We start from the raw sequence: 23,283 nt of genomic DNA on the forward strand, positions 1-23,283 counted from the left end.
TTTGTAAATGCTCATTGCAATGACTCACTGGTTTGGTTCAAAGTCTCTGGCATCTGCTGCACCCTTGATACTGGCTCTCACTGGGACTCCTCTTGGATATTCTGCTGTTGCCTTGTGTCATGGAGATCTGGTAGCCTTGGATGTGCAGCACCTGGTAGAATGTGCCCTGCACCTCATCCAGGGAATGCAGCAGAACTGATCTGTGGGTGGGGGTGGGGTGAACCAGCCTTGAGGGCATGGGCAGATCTGACCTTGCCCCCTTCATCTGCCATGTGGTGGCATGGGTGAGGGAAAAAGCCCCCCCTCTGCTTGCTCTATGCTACCTATGGCAGACGGGAAAGCTGGCCCAGGGGTCACGAGAGTGGGAGAGCATGCCCTGCACCTCACTGGAGGAAAGCGGAAGAGCCACCCTGGTGATGTGGATGTGGATGAGTTGGTCCTGAGGACGTGAGAGCAGGAGAACTGGCCCCACTCCTTGTTGCCTGATGCAGAGGGTGAGCTAGCTGAGGCAATGATGGAGAGTTTGCCCTGGTGGTGTTGATGAGGGAAAACTGGAGGCTGGCCAAACCAGCTGCCACCCAGGTCCAGAACCAGGGCAGAACCCGGTGAGTGTTGAGCATACGAAGGGGCTGGGCTGGCATTTAACATGTTTAAAAATTGAATTAATTATTGTTTATGTGTTTGCATGTGTTGTGGGTGTGCGTGTGGAGGTCAGAGGACACTTGCGGGAGATTCTCTCCTTCCACCAGGCGGGCTGTAGGGATCAAACTCAGGTCCTCAGGTTTAGCAGCAAGCACCTCTACCTGTTGAGCCATTGTAGCGGCCCCTCTTGAAGTTATTTTGAGTGGTCTGCAGGATAACAGGGAGAGAGACAGAGAGGGATGGGTGGGGTGCAGAGGAGGTGTGTTCTGGGTGGCGGTGGCCCTCCAGGTGGGCCAAGGAGGGTCTCCGTTCAGGCCAGTGAGATAAGGAGTCCCAAAGACTCAGAGAGAGAGAAAGTGCGTGCGGTGGAGATGTGATGTGAGAAGGATGTGTGTCCTGGGAGGTGCAGGGACCTGGTAGATCGACTGGCCCTTATAAGCAAGCATAAGTACCAGAGCTGCTGCTGATGGGCTGGTTTATTTAAAGTTTTCTTATGCAAAGGTAATAAACCAAGGAAAATACATATCCAGAAAGGGAGGAGAAAGCAGCCAGACACCCAGTTTCCTCTCCCAAGCCCATTACAGATTATTAGCTCTAGACTTTGCTAAGTTGTCTTAATTAGGAGAGCAGGTTTCAAGGAACCACGTATTTCCTTCCATGCTTGTTCTGACCACAAGTGTCTTTCCGTGTTACTTTCAGATATGGGCTCATTGGGGTGGACGGTTGACGGTCACACCCTGGTGGGCCTCTGATGGCCTGACGCTCAGGCTTGGGGTGTCTGCTCCTTTGGGTTCTGACGAGCCCCCTGTTCCTTTGCCAGGGCCTCCCTGCCTATGCTGTAAGTCACGGTTGTAAGCACAGCTGTGTTGCCCTGATTGTCTCCGTGAATCATATACCTGGAGTTGCTTCATGGATCCCGACACAATTGCCCTGATTGTAGCCTCACCTCTTGTAGCACAGTGGCCAGGGTTTTGGAAGTGAAACCAGATGCTCTCTGCTGCGTGGCTGAATGCCAATACTACTGATTTATACCCCCCTCTGGGTCTCTGGTTAGATTTAGGCTGCTACTTGGGAAAGTATAAGTCATGAGTCGTTTGGATGAGGACTTGAGGGGCAACTACAAGGAACTGGGGACCCTTGGGCCACACAACTCCAGAACAGGGTACCAGAATCCCCGAAGTGTTAAGGAACAATGGAAACCATTACAACTGGAAACAGGCCCTGCATTCAGCATAATGAAGGACCCCCCAAGGATACAATGGAGATCATTAATCTGGACATAGGCTCTGCATCCAGCAAGGGGCTGAGACCTCAGGGGTGGAGCCACAGGGCTATACTTACCTGGATAGGTGGACACAGGTTCTAGCAAGGGATAAACACAGTAGACATGTGCTAAAGGGTTCCTATTGGCTTCTAATATTCCTTGGCTGGGACAGTGCCTTCCTAGTAGAGACTTGGAGGAAAGCTATGGTCTGGGGAAGGGGTCCAGTGTGGCTCCACACTTCCTGTCCCTGACCGCTCTGCCAATATCCTGGGCGAGGGAGTGTCTGCAGGCTTACTGAGGAGGCTGTGGGATCACAGGGGGCCCATAGCATAGGACAGGGATCTCAGCAGCTCCTGTATCAGATGTAGAACAGCCCTCCTTCTGGGGAGGAGGGGGTATTAGATACAGCCGTGCTGAACTCAGCTTTGAAAACTGTTGGATTTGATCTGTGGTCCTATTCCCCCAGCTCCTCCCGCCAGCCAGCTGGGAAACAGAGACCCACAGTCCTCTGCTTGGGGATGAAATATTCAGTTTGATGGCTCAGGCAGGTGGCGCTTCCTTTCTGGTCCCCAGCCCTCCTATAAAGAGGAGACTGAGCATTGGCAGTGGTCCCACAAGGCTGCAGATCGGGTGGAATAGACCAGCACCAAGGTACCTCTGGGAGGGTTTGGAACGCTTTCTCTACAGATAGGGTGAACCTGGTGTGTGTGGCGGGGGTGAGGGGTAGAGGAGTCATCTCCTAAACAGTCAGAATGAATAAGATTTCATCGCAGAATGATAATTTAGGAAAACAGAAACAGAAGTAGCTATGACAATACTAGAGTTCCTAAGGGTAGCCCACTTTGGGGTAGCAGGATGGGTTAGTCCTCGGAGGCAGCAGCAGCAGCATTCCTGGCTTCTTCCTGCTGCAGGTGGTCCTGAGTACATTGACTGCATATATCCTTGGTGAGGATGCAAGCCTGCATGCTGTGGTGGCTGGCCATTGGCGTCCTGCTGGCGATTCCTGCAGGTGAGGGGCCACTCAGGGACCGGGTGGAGCCGTAGCTCTCCATGTCTCTCCTTCACCCCGTCCTTGTTTTGGTCTGCAGGGGTTAATGGAGGGTTGCCCTAGGTGATGGCTCTCCTTTTCTTTTGCAGGAGCCAAACCAATGCCAGAGGAAAAAGGTACTTTTTTGTTTCTAAATGTCTTTCTTTTCTCTGGAATAAGTACATGCGGGTGGGTGGGGGGCAGAGGTTGCCATTCCCTGGCAGGCATAGAACAGTGGGGGCCCTAGCTCTCCTGGGAGGATGACAATGCAGGTGCTGTCGCCAGTAGGGAGCTGTTCATGCTGAGGGATCCAGGTTGGCCTTGTCTTCTGGACAAGGAAGCATCCAGGCAGAAAGGAGATGGATGAGCCCACGGGGTCCCACCCTCACCCTGGTCTTAGACCCTGGATCTTGTCTTCTGTCACATGGAAGCATCCAGGCAGAAAGGAGACAGATGAGCCCTCAGGGTCCCGCCCTCAGGGTCCCACCCTCCGCCTGGGCTTAGACCCTGGACCTCTTCAGGAGTCCCAGCTCAGTCCAATCCCACCTGTCCTCTGCTCTAGAACTCGGGTGCTGTGTGCTTTGAAGCCTTGTCTGGCATGCGCCTGAGCCCCTCACCCCTCACCCCTCTGCCTCTCTGTCCAGCATATCCCCAGACAAGAACAAGGCCCCATTTCCTTTCCCACTTCTCTCTGCCTACCAGACCTGGTACCCTAATGGCCAAAAGCTACACTCAGAATGATTCCGACCCCACTCCTGACTGAAAAGGTGTCATCACTGTGGCAGGCCCTGGGGACACCATCCACTTGCCCTGGCTGTATGGGGGTATTCTGGCAGCGATGATGGGACAGGCCCTGAGGAGTTACCGTGTCTTTCAGACCCCTACACTCAGCCACCAGCCATGCCCTACTGGCCTTTCTCCACCTCTGACTTCTGGAACTACGTGCAATATTTCCAGACCCAGGGTGCATACCCACAGATCGAGGACATGGCCAGGACCTTCTTTGCACACTTCCCTCTGGGGAGCACCCTGGGCTTCCATGTCCCCTACCAGGAGGACTGAGCAGTGTCCAGTCTGCTGCCTGCCTGGCTGCACTGGCTGGGGCCTAAGGTGGTCCAGAGACCCAGTGATGGACAAGGGATGGGACTCATGCTGAATAAACTCCCTATGAAGACGCATTACACCCCTGTGGGTTTCTTTCAAGGAGCTGATATGTGCTGTATCACTCTGTGAAGTAGCTTTATTCTGACAACTACTGAGCACACCTTTAATAAAAACAAGCATGATTTCTATGCTCGGGAGTGTCAATCAGGGCTTTCAACCTTAGGCATCACCTTGTCATTCTGTCCTCATAATGACCTGGGCGTGGGCTATGGTGGCCCCAGATTGTAGGTAAGGAATCTGAAACAAAGACATCAGTTCAGCCTGACTTGTTAAGGCCATGTACCCAGTTAGGCAAGTGGACACATCCCAGGCAGCTCCTTCGTGAACAGCAGTCACGTTGGGGCCAGGCACCCATGCTTGGCGCACATCATGTTCCTGGGGGAAGCAGGAATCACGGAGCCATATCCCTGTCTGCGAGGGAGAGTTATATACCACACTTGGTCTTTGAGGGAAAGATTCCAGGCTGAGGCTGCTGGGGGAAGGGAACGGTCACCCTGGGTAGTCCCGTGGGTGTGGGAAGATGTGCAAACAGTGTGGCATTAAGGCAGCAGCAGCAGCCTATTTACTCCACGACACATATGAGGCGTGCAAGCCAAGAACACGCTGGTTAATGCCACCCCCTCCCCCGCCACTAGTTAAGAGAGAAACTGAATAGAAGACTCCTCTTGGCTGCCAGCCTGTCTCAGCCTCCTTGGTTTGACCTTCCCTGGACATCTCAGGACAACAGTGACCCGGCATCTGAGGCTCTCCAGCCATTGCTTACTTCTCCTGGATCCTGCACTTAGCCTTGGGGGCGGGGAGAGGGTAGCAATGACTGCCCAGGCCACGATTCCCATTATATCTTGGCTAAGTCGATTTCCCTTTGACCCTGATTCTCACTCTAGCAGCCCAGACCCTGAGTCCTTGATGTCTCAAAGTTGTTCAAGGAAAAACAACAACAACAACCCAGTCCCTGAACACTATCAAATCAGAGTAAGGGAGGCCATCCAAAGCCATGTGACAGGTACAAGAGCCACAGCCTTGTACTGCATGGAGAGGCTTGACTCAACATTGGCAAATACAGATTGACAGCCAAGCAGTGGGGTGGGAGGTGGATGGGAAAAACTCAGGAGTAACACAGGGGTTTTGCTCAAGGCAGGGTCAAATGACACCATCTGGGGATAGTGGAGGGTGATGAGACCTCTCAGACATGGGGAACAGGCAGATATCAATTGGTTTCAGGCTTCTTGCTACACTGATTTCACAAGGATATTTATTAAAACTGGATCTTACAAGGAGGCACACAGAGAGTCCTAGGGAACCTCCAGGAGCCTCACCAGAATAGACTGTCAGAGTATCTCAGGATTTCTTCTCTCCCAATGATCCCCGCCCCCTCCATCCCTTCCTCATCTCTTTTCTTTCAGTCATTCTTTAAAAACCATGGTACAATACAATATAGCACCTTAAAATGGACAGTCCAGTGATATAACGAACTCTCCTGCCTCCAGCAAACACACACCTCTAGAACTCTTTGCAGATCTGAAACTGTCCTCTGAACATCTGCTACTCCCGAAGCCACTACACTGCGGCATTTCTAGAAGTTTCATTACCCGGGGAATCTCATGAGTGGGACCACAGCATTTGTTTTATTTCACTTAACAACATCCTCAAGGCTCGCCCATGCCCATGGGTTAGAAATCCCTTCTTAGTTAAGACTCCACACTATCGCCCGTGTGGGTAACACCTGTTTCGGTTTTGTCTGCGTTCACGCGACCACGGGTACCGGGCTACTTCCTCCTCTTGACTGAGGTGATCCTGAGCCATTTCCGAGTGAACTGAGGCAGGGATTCTGGGTCACGGCCACTGTGCACAACGTTTGGATTTCTGTTACCCCCATCTTTTCGCTACCCCATTACCGCCTGCGGTTTCTGTCTCAGTCATTCTGACGGTTTAGAGCTGCATCCCTGCCGAGAAACGGACAGTCTCCTTTCTCCTCCGATCACTCGTGCCCGTGGGGTGCTGCTGGTCCTTAACCGGCAATCTGCTGCCCTAGCCTGCTTGGAGGGAGACAGACAGCTCAGGGGCCCAGAAGCCAGGGTGGCGGGACACCACCGAGGCGCGGTCCTCCGGCGTCTAGACCAGTTCGGAGGTTCACCGGAAGTGGACGGGACTAGCCGGAAGTGAGCGCAAGGCTGCAGCACGGAGATGAAGCCAGCCGTGGATGAGATGTTTCCCGAGGGCGCGGGGCCCTACGTGGACCTGGACGAGGTTGGACTGCGGCAGTACGGAGCAGGGCACGGGGGCGGGAGCACGGTCCGCAAGCACGCGCGGGATCCCAGGCTCTTGCGGAGTCAAAAGCTGCAGGCGGCTGGGGAAGCGGGAGCTGGTGGTGACGGTAGCAGGGTGTCAGTGTTAACATGAATTGCAGCGAGGAAGTAGGGTTTCTGCGCAGACAGTTCTTTGACTGGGGCTCCGGATAAATATTCCCAGGAGAGAAAGCCCGAGCGAAGCTATGGCCTGACTGGCCGCCAACCCCCAAGCCCTGGGGGAAGGACAAGGGGCGATGTATGGCATTTGTGTGCTTTTCGCTGGGACTTGGTTAATTCCTGTAGATACACAGAGTTTTGGAGCGGGCTTAACTCCTTTGGTCTCCACCATGGCAATAGAACGACTTTATGTGGAAGAGGTGCTCCAGTGAGGTGCTTATGATGAGGAGTGTCTGTTGGCTTTTGTATAATCAGAACCTCTTGCTCCCACCAAAAGCTCAGAGAGAGATGCTCAGATGCGGCTCCTGTCCTTAGAGAGGTCAGATATGACCAGAAGAGGCCGATCGCAAATCCTAAGTGTAATAGCAAGGGTGGGGGTGCCCTACAGAAGTATCCATGGGATTTCGGTTGGCTCAGTTGAGGCTCAAGAGAGGAACCTCCCCTGAGCCAAATGGTGAAGGATGTGTCCTGTTGTCACGTGGACATGGATGAAAAGAGCCGTAGGAGCAGAGCTCTGGAAGAGTGATGTTCCCCGGGCCCACAAAAGGAAGGGAATGTTACCTAGTCGGGCACGGAGGGGAGGGAACAGGCAGGGCCTCATCGTGAAGCCTGCAGAATGGGCTCTGTGATCCACGGCTGAGGCAGTCACGTTCAGCCCCAGCTCCTCTGTACTGCAGCAGGGAGTGTGGGGGCATCATTGTGAGGAGAGACAGGCCGACTTCCTGTGGAGGTTGGTCCTTTGGAGGGTTCCGAGTTTGGGTTTGTAGGGAGACAGTAGAGAAATAGAGACAGGAAGGATTAAGCCCGAAAGAGATTCTGAGTGGGACAGCGAAGGTCAGAATTTCAGAGGCAGAATCTTGATGGCTTACTGTAGTGATGGAGCTGGGGAGGGAGGCAGAGTCCAGAGAGCATGTTGAAAGGTGTTCAGTCATTTGAGAACCAGGAGAAGGCTGAGCAAGCAGCCTTGGGGTGTTAGGGCACACGCAAGAAGGGGCCTGGGTCACCTGTCCAGGGTGCCCACCAGAGATCTCTGCTCCCACCTCTCAGGTGACTAAGTGGCATAGAGTCCCCCAGAGCATCATATCTCACAGATTGGCTGTGGCCTGGCTTTACCACCACCATATGGTGGCAGCCCTGAAGGGTCCTCTGGGAGCAGCATCGCAGACCTGTGCTGGGGTGGTCAGCTTCCCAGGGGGCGTGGCTGTATTCTCAGAGGGGAGGGACCAGAGTTGTTATCAGGCTTGCTGGGGGCTGAAAAGAGTGCTACACAGGGCAATGCCACAGAAGACTCGAGGAACACAGGGCCTCGAGAGCCCTTTAAAATCATTTGCCTGGCTTCCCCATTCACACTGCTTCCTTTGTCTGGAAAATTCTGGCTCCAACCTGAGTGTTCTTCCTGTCTCTCAATGTTCTGTTCCAGGGAGGAGGGTGGGTATGGAAATGAACCTACCACCTGCTTTTAGAAAACAAACACACTGGAATGACCTTACCTTTCATTCTCCAGGCTGGAGGGAGCACCGGGCTCTTGATGGACTTGGCAGCCAATGAAAAGGCAGTTCATGCGGACTTTTTTAATGGTGAGTATGCCAGGATTGGGTGCCAGGCTTAATCTGAGTTTCCTCTGCAGTGGGCAGCTTTGTGCCATGGATAATTTGGATGATGGTACAGTATAGCCCAGACTTTATGCCCTTTCTCAGTACTGTGCCAAGTGTGTGGTCACCTGGCTATTAGTTCTGGCTGTCAGCCTTATTTGGGGGGAAAAGCATGAAATAAATCCCTCCCCAGCACCCCAGGTTGAGTGTGAGCACTGGCATAGATAGCATATGCAAATGGACGCATTGATTATGGCTGTACCCAGACCTGGGCGTAGGGACCTGCATGGCTCTGTCTTCTCCTACTCTGTCCTGGGTCACGCCTGTTTGCCCACCTGGATTCTCTTGTCCTCTGCTGCCTTTGTGTTGTAACAGCTGTGCTGTGCTTGAGCTCGCCCTGTGTCTGAAGTCAGGATGGAGGATGTACTTCTGTCTCCTAGTTCAGAGCTTTCTTGGTTAGAATATTTTACCAAGTAAACAGTGAAAGCTGACTGTAAAGTCTCCAGGTACATAACAGGGCATGTTTGGTACCCTCTTGTTCTTCTGATTTCCGAAGGCCTCGTTCCTACTGGTTGACCCTTCCTTAGGGTTTAAACGGCAAGTGGGAATTTAAGGGAAGTGTCCTCCTGGGAGGGTAGTGGGTTTTTCTCCCTTTCCATCCAGCTTAGCTCTGTGGTGCATGGCTCCCCAAAGAACCAAGGCTCATCAAGCCATGCTGATTTCCAGCTTTCCTGAAGTCCTGAGCCCAGTTGGGTTTGGGGACTCTTTGGCATGTGGCTGCTGCTTGAGTCAGATGGGTGCATTCCTCCCTGGAGACATTACTTCTGCCCAACTGGTGCCACAAGGGGGGTTTGGGGACACACACGTAACACCGGAGCCTTCGACCTTCAGGGATGCATTGCTGTTTTCATGCCAAACTACAAGGTGCTTGTGTGTGTGTCTACAGAACCCCCATGCCTTTATAAAAATGCCTTCTAAATTATGATGTGATCAAGAATACACTATAGACAATACTGCGCCCCCCATCCCCCCCCCAGAGTTCTGTCTTCTCTCTCTGGCTGGATAAAGGTGAGAGCCTGTCTTGGGGATCCTTTGCTGTCTGCCTCTCTCTGCCTTTCCAACTGTCATCAAGTTCATTTTGCGGCAGTTTCTCCACTTGCTTGTCCTATATCTGATAATGTGTTATTTTTTTCCCCACAGATTTTGAAGATCTCTTTGATGATGATGATGTCCAGTGAGGCTGTCCAGTTGTATTTGCTCCACATCTGTGACGTGTCTTGAATTTATCCGGACAGGATCAGATGGTTAAGGAGACCTTGCAGAGATCACTAGAAGTCAGGACCTGGTCAGTCACAGGAGGAGGACTGTCTGAACCAACTGGGTGCTGCGGTCTCTGAGAATACTAGCCCCTTGTCCTTGTTTAAATTAAAAACAGCACCATAACATGCAGGGTAGCTTTGATTTCTGTGCTTTTGGATGAATATTGCAATTCCCCCTCCCCTTATGCAAACACAGGAATAAACCGCGTCTATTCCCATAGCAAACTCAACATGCAGCTTTCCATGTGCAGAGGCTGGGGATGTACTGTCTGGGTCAGCATGGACTGTGCAGGCGTGTGCAGATGCCTGCCAGAGCACTTTGGAGACCTGACTAAATGAGCCCTTGCCCCGTGGATGAAGACCTACTACACACCACATTTTTATGTAGCCTCCTTCCTAGAGCTGCTGCTCTTGGAAGACCTGAGAGTAGAGAGGTCCAGGATGGCTAGCTAGGGTAGTGACTTTGAAGGAGCCTTCTGCTGAGAAATGCCATGCTGCTGCTTCTTAGAGGAGGGTACAGAGTCTGTGGGACACAGTTTTAAAAGACTTATTGGAGCCGGGCGGTGGTGGCACACGCCTTTAATCCCAGCACTCGGGAGGCAGAGGCAGGCGGATCTCTGGGAGTTCGAGGTGAGCCTGGTCTACAAGAGCTAGTTCCGGGACAGGCACCAAAGCTACAAAGAGACCCTGTCTCGAAAAATCAAAAAAAAAAAAAAAAAAAAAAAAGACTTATTGGCTACGAATGGCTGAGACAATTAAGATGACATAGCAGTTTCACAGTGAAGGCTCGAGGAGTCCCATACCAGGTTACACTGTTCGCCGCTTTCAGGGCCAGAGTTGGCAGTGCCTTAGTGTCCTTACTGCTAGACAGGGATGCTGGTGGCTGAGGTGCTTCTGGTTTGGGGATCCCCAGCCTTCAACAGGAAGGAAAGACCTGAGGTGAAGGACAGAGAGCTGTGCAGTGACTACTCGTGTGTGCAGAGAACCTTGTTAGGACCCAGCCCGGCCCAGAGACCACAGCTAGAAACCCTGGAGGGCTGCCTTCTGCCCTGTGGAGTCCTTTCCCTTCTCGGAAGCCCTGCAGCTCCTGCAGTACTGAGAAGAGGGAGCTCCCTCCCCTCCGACCTGTCAGGGTCAACTCCAAGTGAAAGGGACTTTAGCTTCTATCCTGCTCCTGGCTTCTGCTCTTCCCAGTGACACACCTTCAGGGAGGTTATGTCCCACAGGGAACACTTGGGGACATTTTAGTTGGCCTGCCTTCTGTCTGGTCTCACAAAGTCTCACGGATAGCCAACAATGACCATGCCTCTGCTTTGGGAGATAGAACCATGCACCATCATGCTGTGAGAGGGCCTTTTCTTACCCAGGGCAGGGGAGCAGCGGGTGACCCCACATAGTGACAGCCATGAGACATCATGGGTCCTGTGTCAGAAGCATCCAGCCCTGGATCAATGCAGGGCTTTGGACAGCACTGAATTGTGCAAGTTACACCGCAGGTTCTGAATAATGGCTCCCAGATGGGCCAGGATACAGTTATAATGGCTGTTAGGTGACTTTGGAGGAAAGTCAATGTTGTGTACTGTTAGGTGGCTGTCACCTCAAGGGCAGCAGCAGGTAAGTCTAGCAATAGTCACTGTATTTGAGGGATGACCTTGCCTCTTTGTTCTCAGCATCAGACAAACCGTCCGACATATTGTAGGGTCTCAGCAGATGTCTGCTAAATATAACCACATGCATGCCTCAAGTGCATGTGGTTTGCAAACCATGTCCTAGGTCTTAAGGAGAGAGATGCCAGGCTTTGTCCCAGCAAGAGCCCTGATTCCATCTGTAGCGGCTCTACTTAAGTCACCTCCCAAAGGCTGGGCCTCCTAGTACTTCCCAGGGTGGGGTTTCAGTGTGAGTGGGTTGGAGGAGGAGCAAATAGCAGACAATTCACTTTGGAGTTGAAGAGTGTGCAAACATGGACAGCCGAACATCAGCCTAAAGGGAACAAGGAACCAAAACACATCTGTGGTGTGCTGCCTGGTCTAGGGTGTGTGTGAGAGGGCTCAGAGGCCATCAGCAAGGCCAGATAATGGTTGGTTTGGAAGTCACTCTCTAGAAGCAGGTCACAGAGCCAAAGCCCAACATTCTTTAGAAAATGAGAGAAATGCATTCAATGACATTCTTATCTGTTTACATGTACAAAAAATATACACTGATATACACCGTATATAAAGGTATATGCTTTTTGGGTGAGTAAGACGTATACATGTATACAGAACTCATCACCTATACAGCCCATGTTAGTCTATGGGCTGTGATCGCAAACACCTACACATGTGATTATACAAGTATACTCATGTTTCTAAAAGGTCATGCTTTTCATTCTATGAGGAAATATGTGCAAATCCAATGTGTCAGCGGTGCAGGCTAGAGCTCAGAGATCAGGGGCAGGTGCTGGCCCCACCTGGATGGAGCTCTTGCAGGTGGCCTCATGCAGGCAGAAGAGAGGAGCCTTAGGAGAATGTGCTTAGTCCAGATGGAGGGAGGAGGATTGAAAGCCAAAATGGGTGGCCACCTGTGGTGGGCCAGGCAGTCCTAGGTAAAGGCTGGCACCCAGGTTGGGGTCTTACTCTGTTTTCTTTGGCTCCATTTATAACTAAAATAAACAGGAGGGTTGACAGCCAGGGACAAGATCTGCCAGCTGGTTTATGCTGTGAACAGTGAATGACTACATGACTCAGCACTCATTAGGGCTTGAAGAGTTATATTTGGACAGGTATAATTTGGTCTGCAAGCGTGCAAGTCCTTTTTCCTAGCCAATTGTGTCTGGGTGGTTTGGGTATTGTTCTGAAAGGGACCTGCAGAGGGAGGAGTTCCTCTGAAAAGCAGGTGCACCAGGCTCTCCTGGAGGCTTCCTGCTGTCTGCTCTGCTCACACTGTGGAAATACAGAAATGGATTTTGAAACTGTGGGTCCACAGATTGGGGCTTTCTGTATGCAGGTCCTGGGATGTTTGTTCTGGTCAGCACTCTCTGGTTGGGTGTTTTGTTTTGCTGAGTTTTTGTTTTTGTCTATTTTAACTTCAAATTTCATTTTGCTGATTCTTAATTTATACTGTTATTTGGGAAGCTCATCCTTGTACCCCCAACTGTGCCCCAACTGGGCAGTTGCACAAATGTTGGAAAAGTCCGTAAGAATTCTTGCTGAGGCAGGACAACCACAAGACCCGCAATGGAAGTAACATTTGGGGGCAATTACAGATTTATTTATTTAACATCTTACTGATGAACATGCTTCCAAAAGATGTCATTCATTGCAAGCCAGTGTGGAGCCTGGTGTTGGTCCTCAGAACATTCTGAAGAAGGGCACAGTGGGCTCTCTTTGCAGATAGGTAAGCTGGGGCTTACAGGGTAGGATGGGAACCCAGCCTCATGCTGAAGTGAGCAGCAGGATAGACTGTCTTTGACTGCAGTGTCCGTTTCTGTAAGAGACCCAGGATCTGATCTCAGTTAGCGACCTGAGGCAGGATATCTGCCTCCCCTACCTGTCTCTGTTGTCTCCACTGAGGGGGATTTCTGCAATACTGACTTCAAGACACTGATGATTTCTGCGCAGCTATATACTCTTGAGGAAATCACAAGCTAAGACTCTGAAGAGATGTCCACAGTTCACTTATCTGACATGCTTTGTCAAAAACAGTTTGCCTATGTCAGGAACTATAAATCAAGAGCAAGCATGTCCAAGGTAATGAAAAAAGTGGCAAAAGATGTTTTGTATATAACTCATTTATATTTATAACTCCATATGAATGTTCAGAGAGCTCCAACGTGATGCACAGACCCATCAGCCTTCAGCGAAACGCAGGTTAAATTGACAGTGAAGGTCTAGTCCACGTTGATTTTAACAACCTAAGTGTAAAGTTAAAAAAGATGGACCAAATATCACCACGATGATGGAGTCGCCCTTGGACCTCCACAGTTGGTAGGACTTTCATCCATTATGATCACATTGAGGGGCTTTGGTTTCTTCTATACCCTACAGAATACTTTCCCGCAAATCCCAAGTAGGTATTTCCCCAAGAGAATGAGGAATGCGCACGCAGCACAGAGTTTCCCAAGATGCTCCGCAGCGTAGATGTGGAGCTCTGAACAAGCCCAGGCTGGATTAGGGGGCTTCTGACGAAGGTGTGGAGGAAATTCCACAGCCTTGCAACAGATGTGCTTGAACTAAAAAATCTTTACTTGGAGGTATTATCTCCAGTCCTTTTCTCACATGGCATATAAAAGTTAATTTGAGTTGGACCATTGATGTAAAGCTATATTACTAAAGCAACAAGCAAAAAACAACCAACCAAAACCAAGCAAACAAATAGAACTTTCATGGCTGTCTTAGCAGTGGACAAGGTTTCAGGACTAAAAATAAAAAACAATGGAAAAACTAGTTACCTCAATCAAAAAGTTAACACTCCCTGAAGAACATACGCTAAACCGAGTTCGGCACAAGAATATGCCCTGTGCTTGAGTTCCAATGTAACGAGCCTCGGCTGAGCCTGGTGGTGGAGCCCAGACCTAGCACAGTGGGTAGCCTGGTAGCATCCCGTCACAGGTGGCCAACCACGTTAGATGAGGGTGCCTGTCGGACACCAGGTGGGTTCTCAAACCTCTTCCGGCTTTCTGTCTGTGCCGGAGCATCGTGACAGTTGGAGCTCTTGAGCCTGTTCTGGATTGGAGGTCGACCCCTGAGTGAATGCTTAGCTAACTTCAGCTTGTGTGAAGTTTTTCTAATTTAAGAAAATAGAAAAGCAAAAAATATTTTCACTACACTGTGAAATCTCAATAATGGCCAGATCATGTAGTCCTCCCAAAACCAACTAGGAGACCGTGTCCTGTATGTAAAAGCAAAGAGCCTTCATTCTTACACAAGCTTACAAACTTGGACTCTCCGTGTGTCCAGCCTTGAGCTCAGTTGACTTCGGTGAAGGGGGAGCCCTCTCTAGCCCATAACACCCCACCTTGGCCACTCTAACCTTCCTATTCAAACCACCACAAAGACCAAATGAAGAGCTCAGAAATTTACTAGAAAAAAGGTCTGTAATTGAAAGAGAATACAGATAATCAGATGAATTATAAGGATATCAACACAGGACCAGGAGGGAAAACCTGGGAAAAGAGAGGAGAAAGTCAGCAAAATTCAGGAGACATTTCAGCAACGAAGTTGACATTTGGGGGAGAAAAGACAGAAACACTGGAAATGAAAAAAGTCAGTGGATCAAATAATAAACAAGATGGAAACCAAGCATCACTGATAGCCTAGCCCAAGATGGAGAGAGTATCAGGATGAAGCATGAGGCAGAAGAAGTAGCACACTCACCATGAAACTCTACTTCTAAAACTTTAAAACGCCAAGGAAAAGAATTGAGGACACTGGGAGAGGGAAAGCATCCCATGTCCATAACTTGTTGGGATTAAAGATATGAAAGTTTCTATGCTAATAAAAGCATTACAGATCTACACAATCCCCATCAAGTCCCAATGATGTCCTTCTCAGAACTAGAAAAAGGATCTTAAAATTTGGATGGAAGCACAAAAGACCTTGACTAGTCAAAATAACCCTAAGAGAGAGCAATGCTTGAGCCAACATAGTTCCTGATCTCAAAATAAAAATATACAAACCACAGCGATGAACCCAGTGTGGTGCTGGCACAAAAGTAGACAGATAAACAAATGGACTAGAATACAGGGCCCCAAAATAAACCCAATCAGCTGCCTCCCCCACCTAATCTTTGCAAAGATGTCTACACATATGTATGTCAAAGACAGCCTATTTAACAAATGGTACTACGAAAAGAACAAAACATGACTGTATCTTATATCATACCCAACTCAAATAAAACATAATCAAAGACCTTAATGTAGGAAGCTTCAAAACGGCTAGAGAAAGACTGGGTAGACCTTTAAGATATAGGCATAGGTAAGGACTTTTAAAAAAAAGAACTCCAACAACATAGGAGATAACCCAGTGATTGATAAGTAGGATTTGATGAAATTCAAAAGCCTCTGCACAGCAAATGATCAGCAGACTGAAGGATGGTCTAAAAATGGGAAAGAAATCTGTTGCAACTGCACATCCTACAGGGTTAATATGATTCCCAAAGTCCATCTAGTCGACAAGTACACAAATAAATGGAGAAAAGATTCAACTGGCCAATGAATATTAGGAAGAGTCCAATGCTTTTAGCTAGTAAGGAAAGGCAATTAAAACTATGTTGAGATGTCCTCTCACCCCATCAGAACGGCTGTGATAAGGAAATGAGCAAAGGTGGGGGAGGGAATGGGAGGGAAGGAGGGAGGGGAGAGAGAATAAACGTCGGGATGTAAAATAAAGAAAAACATTTAATAAACAAAAACAAATAATCCTGGGAGGCTGGTGGTGTGCAGAGGGGAACACTTACCTGCTGTGGGTGGAATATAAACGAGTGCTGTCATTATAGTGGCCAGCATGGCTTCCTGAAAAACTAAACAGAAACACCACATGGCCAGATTTATCGCCCTGTGTAAATAGCCAATGGGGTCTAAGTCAGTGTACCAATGAGGTACTTGCCCACAACGTTTATTGCTGAGCCATTCTCAATAACCAAGGCATGGAACCAGCCTGAATGTTCATCAACAGAGGAATGAATGAGTAAAATTAGGTATATGCACAGTGGAGTTTTATTCAGCTGTTAAAAAATGAAATTATGGCATTTGTAGAAGACTTTATGGAAGTGAAGATCATCCTGTTAAGAGGGATAAGCCAGGCTCAGAAACGGTTACCACAATCTTTCTCTGGTGTACGGAATAGCTACATACATACATATATACATGTATATGCACACAAAGATACATGTATGTGTATAAAAGGGGTCCTTTGAGGAGAGGGGGTGTCTAAGGGTGGAGATGGGGAACATATGAAGGCAATAGAATGTGTATGTCAGGGAACCATGATGGGAACAATTTAAGGGGACTAAGGATGAAAGGGACCAACTTGGGGGGGGGGGTTGGGGATGGCAAGGGTAGAACTGAATGTGAAGACATGTATGAGTATGTGTATAGATATTTATTTTTATATATAGGCCCTCTTTCTATTATCATACATACACAATATATGTGAATATATGTGTATACATGTAAGCAAACATCACAATGAAATTCTTTTCTTTGTATACCAATCAAAATTTAAAAGGCATAAAGGTAAACAAATTTGAATTGTCTTCAAAACTGGCAAGTGGAAACAAACTGAATGTTCATGTCAGTAGGACAAATGAATAAAATATGATGTTAATATCATATCAGATGGTCTACAGAGCTTACAAAGGTTCAGGATCAACTTACTTTGATTTTTATGATTATGTAAAAGCTCACTTCTACAACTGTTATGCTTTCCATATTTAGTACGGCGTTGAACCACATGAGACACTTTGCATTCTAGAATCAAGTAGGCATTGTATTGCAGTTAGATAGTTTTGCTCAACTGCAACCTTATAAGGTAGGTCGTCAATATGAACAAGAATAAATTAAATAATTTAATCTAATTAATTAACAGTTGAATGTATTTCTAATTTATGATATTAAAATGTGTGACATTTTAATAAGGATGCAAACTTTTGTTAACCTGGGGAGCATCTGAGATGGAATCAATATAGTAATATAATCTTTTACAGAAAAAAAAAACAGTCTGGTGTTGTAGACCATTACAAGCATTGACCTTAGAAAGGTATTGTTGAGAAATGAAAGCCAGTCGTAGAGAAAGAAGGGCTGTGCACTTCTATTCACAGCTAGTTGCGTAACCTGAAGTGTTTAAAATGAGTCTAATTGCCTGCCTCTGCCTCTCGAATGCTGGGATTAAAGGCGTGTGCCACCACTGCCCAGAGGCAGGCGGATCTCTGTGTTCAAGGCCAGCCTGGTCTACAAGAGCAAGTTCCAGAACAGGCTCCAAAAGCTACAGAGAAACCCTGTCTCGAAAAACAAGCAAAACCAAGCAAGCAAACAGAAAACAAAACAAAAAAACACCGAGTCTATATGTTGGATTCAGGGTGGGAGGTCACCTTGCGAGGCAATGTCAACAAATGGTGCGAGGACACTAAGATCTGAACAAATACTTTCTCTTGACCAGGTTGTATTGCCCTTGCAGAGCTACTACAGATATGATCCAAATGTGTTCTTGTATACTGCAAGTCTATATTTATTTATGTTTGTATGTTTGTATGTATGTATGTATGTATGTATGATGTATCTATCTATATATATATATATTGTTTAAAGTGCATTTCCATATGAGGTGGATATCTACACATCCTCACACAACTCTTCTAAGAAGCTGGGTGCTCTGTCTGGGGATTCATCTCTGAGAGCTGTGATGGAGCAGGAATCTGATGAAGTTTCTAGCTTAAGAGGAAGCACCTCAAAACCCACAGACTTCTAGCTTGGATCCTTCTTTAAAAATAATTTTTTATTACTTTTAATTATGTGCATGTATGCGTGTACATGGGTATGTGCACATGAGTGCGTGTGCCAAGGAGGCCTGAGGTCAGACACCCTGGAGCTAGGGTGCTGGGAACTGAACTCAGGTACTCTGAAAGAGCAGCAAGTGTTCTTAACCACTGAGCCGTCTCTCCAGACCCAGCTGGGATCGTTCTTAAAAGAGGTATCATTTGTTAGTTCTGGGACATCCCAAGTAGACCTACTCTTTGTTGACACCAGCCTCACTAGCCAGAGTGCCTTGGCCATTGACTAAGTTGTTGTTTTGAGAGAGCTCCTGGCAGTTGTGCAGAAGAAAGATGGGCTGAAAAGTGGAAGAAGAGGAGAGGCAGTTTGAGATACCTGTCACACATGGCCACCAGAGCAGGCATTGATGGAGGTGGGTCATCTTTCTATCTGTTGTTTCATTGGTTAAGTAATAAAGAAACTGCCTTGGCCCCTTTAATAGGACAGAAAATTAGGTAGGCGGAGTAGACAGAACAGAATGCTGGGAGAAAGAAGCCGAGTGAGGAGTCGCCATGATTCTCCCACTCCAGACAGACGCAGGTTAAGATCTTCCCTGGTAAGCCAGCTCATGGTGCTACACAGAATATTAGAAATGGGTTAGATCAATATGTAAGAGCTAGCCAATAAGAGGCTGGAAATAATGGGCCAGGTAGTGATTAAAAGAATACAGTTTCCATGCAATTATTTCGGGGCATAAGCTAGCCATGCGGGCGGCCGGGTGCCGGGGACGCAGCCCTGCCGCTCTTACTTCAACAAGGCATTGTGTTGGAGGGTTAACTGGGTAGAAACGTTTTGCTTACTGATAAACTTGATCAAGATAAAAATGCATAACTTCTCCTATAGAGGAGGCCAGGACGTGGCCCAGAGAAGCCGAATGGCAGTGGATAGAGGAGTCAGACCCGCTTTGACTTGGGGATGGTTGACATTCTTAGCAGGTCTTCATTGATTGGAGACCCCACCCTTTTCAACCTTTAGGGTTCTGCATGCAGAATTTTGTAGCTCACAGTAGGCCAATGCTGTGTCCATGAAATAGTCTAAAAGAAGACTGAATGTCGATGGGTAAATGATTTTACACATGTCCATTTTCATTTGAAGGAAGGTGGTGGTTTTCAGCGCTCGGTGATCCCCACAGACCCCTTCCCTCCGGCTTCAGGATAGCCCTTCATTGTCCACCCTTTTTCACGAGGTTGTGTCTGTGTCCCAACCGCCACAGGGCGTCCTTCACATCCTTGTTGCGCAGACTGTAGATGAGGGGGTTGAGCATGGGGATGACCAGGGTGTAGAAGATGGAGACCACTTTGCCCTGTGCCATGGATGTCACTGCTCCCGGCTGTGCGTACATGACAAAAAGAGTGCCATAAAACAAAGACACGGCTGTCAGATGAGAGCCACAGGTGGAGAAGACCTTGTGCCTCCCAGATCCTGAGTGCATCCTGAGGATGGTCACAGCTATGTAGCCATAGGAAACCAGCACAGCTAAGGTAGTGCTCACAATGATGAACCCACAGAGGCCGAAGAGCAGGAGCTCATTGAGAGCTGTGCTGCCACAGGCCAGCTGGAGCAATGGGGGAACATCACAGTAGAAGTAGTCAATACGGTTGGAGCTGCAGAAGGGCAGCTGGAACGTGAGGCTGGTCTGCACAATGGAGTTCAGGCAGCCCACACAAAAGGTACCCAGCACCAGACGGGCACAAGTCGTAGGGCACATGGTCATAGGGTACCTCAGGGGACTGCAGATGGCCATGAAACGGTCATAGGCCATCACAGCTAAGAGGAAAGTCTCAGTGGTAGCCAACAAGGAGAAAAAGAAGAACTGGGTGGCACATCCCTCAAAGCTGATGACCTTCGAGGAGGAAAGGAAGTTGGTCATGGCTTTGGGGGCGATGATAGAGGAGTAGCAGAGGTCGACAAAGGACAGGCTCTTGAGGAAGAAGTACATGGGGGAGTGCAGGCGGGCATCCAGGGTGATGACCACGATCATGGTGAGGTTGCCCAGGACAGTCACCACGTACAGGGCCAGGAAGACAGCAAAGAGCAGGGCCTGGGTCTTTGCGCCTCCCCCAAATCCCATCAGCACGAACCCCTGCAAGGACACTGCCGAGAGACTCCCATTTCTGTGGACTGCTGTGGCCATGAGTGGGGACAGAGGCAGAGAGGCAGATGGAGACGGCAAGAGGGAGGAGTTCTCACTGGTCCAGTCGGGTGTTCTACAGGCTGCTGGAACCTGTTGGTGACATGCTGTTTACCATGGACAGTTCACTTGCTGCTCTTATCTACCAGATGGGCTGGCGCCTCCTGCAAGGAAACATTTCTTTCAGTTTGCTTAATTTGTGCCAAACCCTCTCTGTGAATGGGACTGAGCTATGCTCTAGGGATCCGAAGAGGCTTCTAGATCCCAGGGACCCTGAGGGTGCAGACAGCCTTATAGCATCCCTGTATTGCGTCTGAGTTGCTCATTCTCTATGGAAGAGGATGCTTCTGAGAAGAGCCTTTGGGACACTCAGTTATCAAGACCCACACTACATTTCCCACACTTCTTCTTACTGATGAGAGAATGTTTATGAGGGTCTCCTGCCCCTCAAGCCTTGTACTGGTTGGCTCTTCCATCTGTAGGCTGAACCCGGAACAGGGATCAGTCATCCCTACATTGAAGCTGCATGTCTTTGTGGCTTACAGAATGCTGGCCATACCTCAGTAGCTCTGACTCCAGAGTGACAATCAGCATGAAGAAGCCGCCTGATTGATTGTCAGGAGTTCCGGCTAATGTATAGATGTCGGAGACTGTGGTGAGGTTGCAGCCCAGAACCATGTACTGAAAAACCAAGACTGGGGCCCAAACGTATTTGCCACATGTGATGGCTTCAAACCCTATCTCCCTGGCAGCTCTTATTTCTGCTTCACCTCAGCTTTGAGGGTTTCTAAAATTTTATTCTTTGCTCTTGAAAACTAGACAAAACTGGCCTCTGGCCATTCATAATTACTTTCTCTTATTCATAGGGATCAGAGGGCTGACAACACAGGAGTGTCCTATGTGAAGCTGGCTGTCACTTTTCTGTTTGCTCCCAAGAGATGCAAGAGGCTCCATTACCCTGGGGTGGCTCAGATGTCTTAGAGATCTGGGCTGGGCAAGCCCATTAGTGCCCCTATTATTTCCCTCCATTGTGTACATGGGCTGGGTTAGGGTGGAGGAATCTGGTTGAGACAACCAAGCACTATTATCTCAACCATGACCATCTTACTGCTAGTTCAAAGGTATAAATAAATGTATTGGCTTTGCATTCACACGCTCAGCAATTCCCCCATGCCTCCCACTGCTGGATCACACTTTTCTTCACAGTGAGTGTGAAATGCCAGGAAATGTTAATGTCAAGCCTGTCCCTTGTTTCCAACTAAAGGAAGGAGACGCATGGCCTCTCCAGCTTGCCAAGGATGCAGGGTATCCTCAGCGTCAGCGGAAATGACAGCTGGCCAAGGGTGGAGGATGCTGCTCCATCGTGAGAGAGCTGACTGCCACTGTCTATGAAGAGACAGCTTCTGTATCCCTGGGCCCTTCCTTACAGAGCCAGAAGCATCACTGTCTCCTGCATGGTTAGATGCAGGGCTTCAGTCTATCTGTCTGCAGAACTGAATAGAGGTAGAGACCCCACCCCCAACCCCCTCGCACTGAACCTATACCAAGGCCAGGGATGATCAGGACAGGACAGCTTACTGAGGCAGGCCCCGAGTGCACACTGTGTGCTCACGCCATCCTTCATGATTTCCTACTCCTCACAGGTGATGTGTTGAACTTACCTTTCCTAGGTGAGAGTCAGGTCTACCCCCAAGATCACACAGTCAACGTCTGTGCTCTCAGTGCCCCAGTATTGCTGAGCCTGGTCTCCGTTGAACATGGATGAGTAAACACCAGTTGTTTCTGTCGCTCCTTTAGATCAGTTATGGCTCTGAGTAGTGCAGTCAAGTAAGCATGGGCACAGGTGGGCACCAGGGTCCCTGCGAGGCTTTAGGTGCCCAGGTTCTGGCTACACTAGCTGCAGGTCTTCTGAAGAGGGATGCAGGTCCTTCCTCTGGTCTTCTTCCCATTAGCTGGACAGTGTGTGGAGGTACCCGCCCTTGGGGGTCACTCTGCTTGAGAGTATTCTCTGCACCTGGTAGAGTAGGGACTTGTAGCCTCCAGTGGCCAATTAGGGAAGCGCTGGCCTCTGGCAGCTGGCACTCTAATATCTTGGAGCTGCAGCATGCCTGAGGCCCATCTCTGCCTCTGTTATGGAGTTTGTGACTCCTGGGAAGAGGACACGGACTCAATCCAATTATAATTAAAAGATGTATTGATTAGCTGCTAGCAGGAGGAACAAACTTTGAGCCAAATTCAAGATTGCTGTGAGAAGGGGGAGCGAGGGAAGGATTTTTAAAGAGAATAGCTTCAAGAATATGTTCAATATCTATGCGAGTGTCTTGGTTAAGGTTATTATTGCCTTGAAGAGACACCATGATCATGGAAGCTCTTATAAAAGAACACATTTAATTGAGAGTGGCTAGCTTACAGTTTCAGAGAGTCAGTCCATTATCTTCATGGTGGGGAACACAGTGGCATGCAGGCAGACACAGTGCTGGAACTGAGAGTCCTATATCTTGCCGGCAGCAGAAAGACACTGGGCAGTATCCTGAGCATAGGAAACCTCAAAGCCCGCCCCCACAGTGATACACTTCCTCCAACAAAGCCATACCCACTCTCACGAAGCCATGCCTCCTAATAATGCCACTCCCTATGAGATTATGGGGACCAATGACATTCAAATTACCACACCGAGCAAGCAAAAACTGGTTTCTTCTGTGAGATTAAGTGACCCAAAATAAGTTTGGGTATCTATGTAAGGAAGTTACAGAAGCCAAAAAGCCATTATTTATAGCACAAGTGTATGATCTTGGCTGTATATTTTTGGGTGTGGGTCACTGAGTCAAGGTTACTGGGAAGTTAACTTCCAGGGACTAGTATCAAAGACAAATCACGGCTACCTAGATGGATACCCTGCAAAAAGTGGCATTTCTTCAACCTTCACACCTCATTGCTACTCTTTCTGGTGGGTTGGCAGGATGCCTGAAGACCCCAGCAGAAACAATTCAGAGGGACCCTGCGCCCCGTGTACCTCATGAGAGCACTCACTTCCGCATAGAGATGATATGGACTCACGGCACAGCCCTTGCCTCTGCTGTTTTCCATGGCTGTGTTGATGTGAGGAGGATGTGTGAGGAGCCTGGCATGCAACATCCGTCATCCCACTCCTTCCAAGGCCTTACTTAGCTCCC

At 48.9% G+C, this 23,283-nt stretch overlaps 3 protein-coding genes across 3 annotated transcripts; 2 read left to right on the forward strand and 1 right to left on the reverse strand.

Moving 5' to 3' along the window:
* The first annotated feature begins 2,857 nt into the window (after positions 1-2,857).
* Positions 2,858-3,995, forward strand: Otos (otospiralin). The gene is made up of 3 exons (XM_057751300.1): positions 2,858-2,915; positions 3,044-3,070; positions 3,811-3,995. The coding sequence occupies exons 1-3, from the start codon at positions 2,858-2,860 to the stop codon at positions 3,993-3,995; spliced, it is 270 nt and encodes an 89-aa protein (XP_057607283.1).
* Positions 3,996-6,211: 2,216 nt separating this feature from the next.
* On the forward strand, positions 6,212-9,608 carry Cops9 (COP9 signalosome subunit 9). Its single transcript, XM_057762396.1, has 3 exons — positions 6,212-6,344; positions 8,067-8,139; positions 9,355-9,608. The coding sequence occupies exons 1-3, from the start codon at positions 6,282-6,284 to the stop codon at positions 9,390-9,392; spliced, it is 174 nt and encodes a 57-aa protein (XP_057618379.1). The 5' UTR covers positions 6,212-6,281; the 3' UTR covers positions 9,393-9,608.
* Positions 9,609-19,141: 9,533 nt separating this feature from the next.
* LOC130870099 (olfactory receptor 12) lies at positions 19,142-20,113 on the reverse strand. The gene has a single exon (XM_057762681.1). It carries the CDS (start codon positions 20,111-20,113, stop codon positions 19,142-19,144), a length of 972 nt encoding a protein of 323 aa, XP_057618664.1.
* Between the last annotated feature and the right edge of the window lie 3,170 nt (positions 20,114-23,283).

Source organism: Chionomys nivalis, chromosome 2 (assembly GCF_950005125.1).
Source record: "Chionomys nivalis chromosome 2, mChiNiv1.1, whole genome shotgun sequence".
NCBI lineage: Eukaryota > Metazoa > Chordata > Mammalia > Rodentia > Cricetidae > Chionomys > Chionomys nivalis.

Coding starts and splice junctions, on each gene's coding strand:
- LOC130870099 (XM_057762681.1), bottom strand. CDS start 20,113: ATGGCCACAGCAGTCCACAGAAATGGGAGTCTCTCGGCAGTGTCCTTG.
- Cops9 (XM_057762396.1), top strand. CDS start 6,282: ATGAAGCCAGCCGTGGATGAGATGTTTCCCGAGGGCGCGGGGCCCTAC. Junction 6,345..8,066: donor CCTACGTGGACCTGGACGAG/GTTGGACTGCGG, acceptor TTCATTCTCCAG/GCTGGAGGGAGCACCGGGCT. Junction 8,140..9,354: donor TCATGCGGACTTTTTTAATG/GTGAGTATGCCA, acceptor TTTTCCCCACAG/ATTTTGAAGATCTCTTTGAT.
- Otos (XM_057751300.1), top strand. CDS start 2,858: ATGCAAGCCTGCATGCTGTGGTGGCTGGCCATTGGCGTCCTGCTGGCG. Junction 2,916..3,043: donor CCTGCTGGCGATTCCTGCAG/GTGAGGGGCCAC, acceptor TTTCTTTTGCAG/GAGCCAAACCAATGCCAGAG. Junction 3,071..3,810: donor ACCAATGCCAGAGGAAAAAG/GTACTTTTTTGT, acceptor CGTGTCTTTCAG/ACCCCTACACTCAGCCACCA.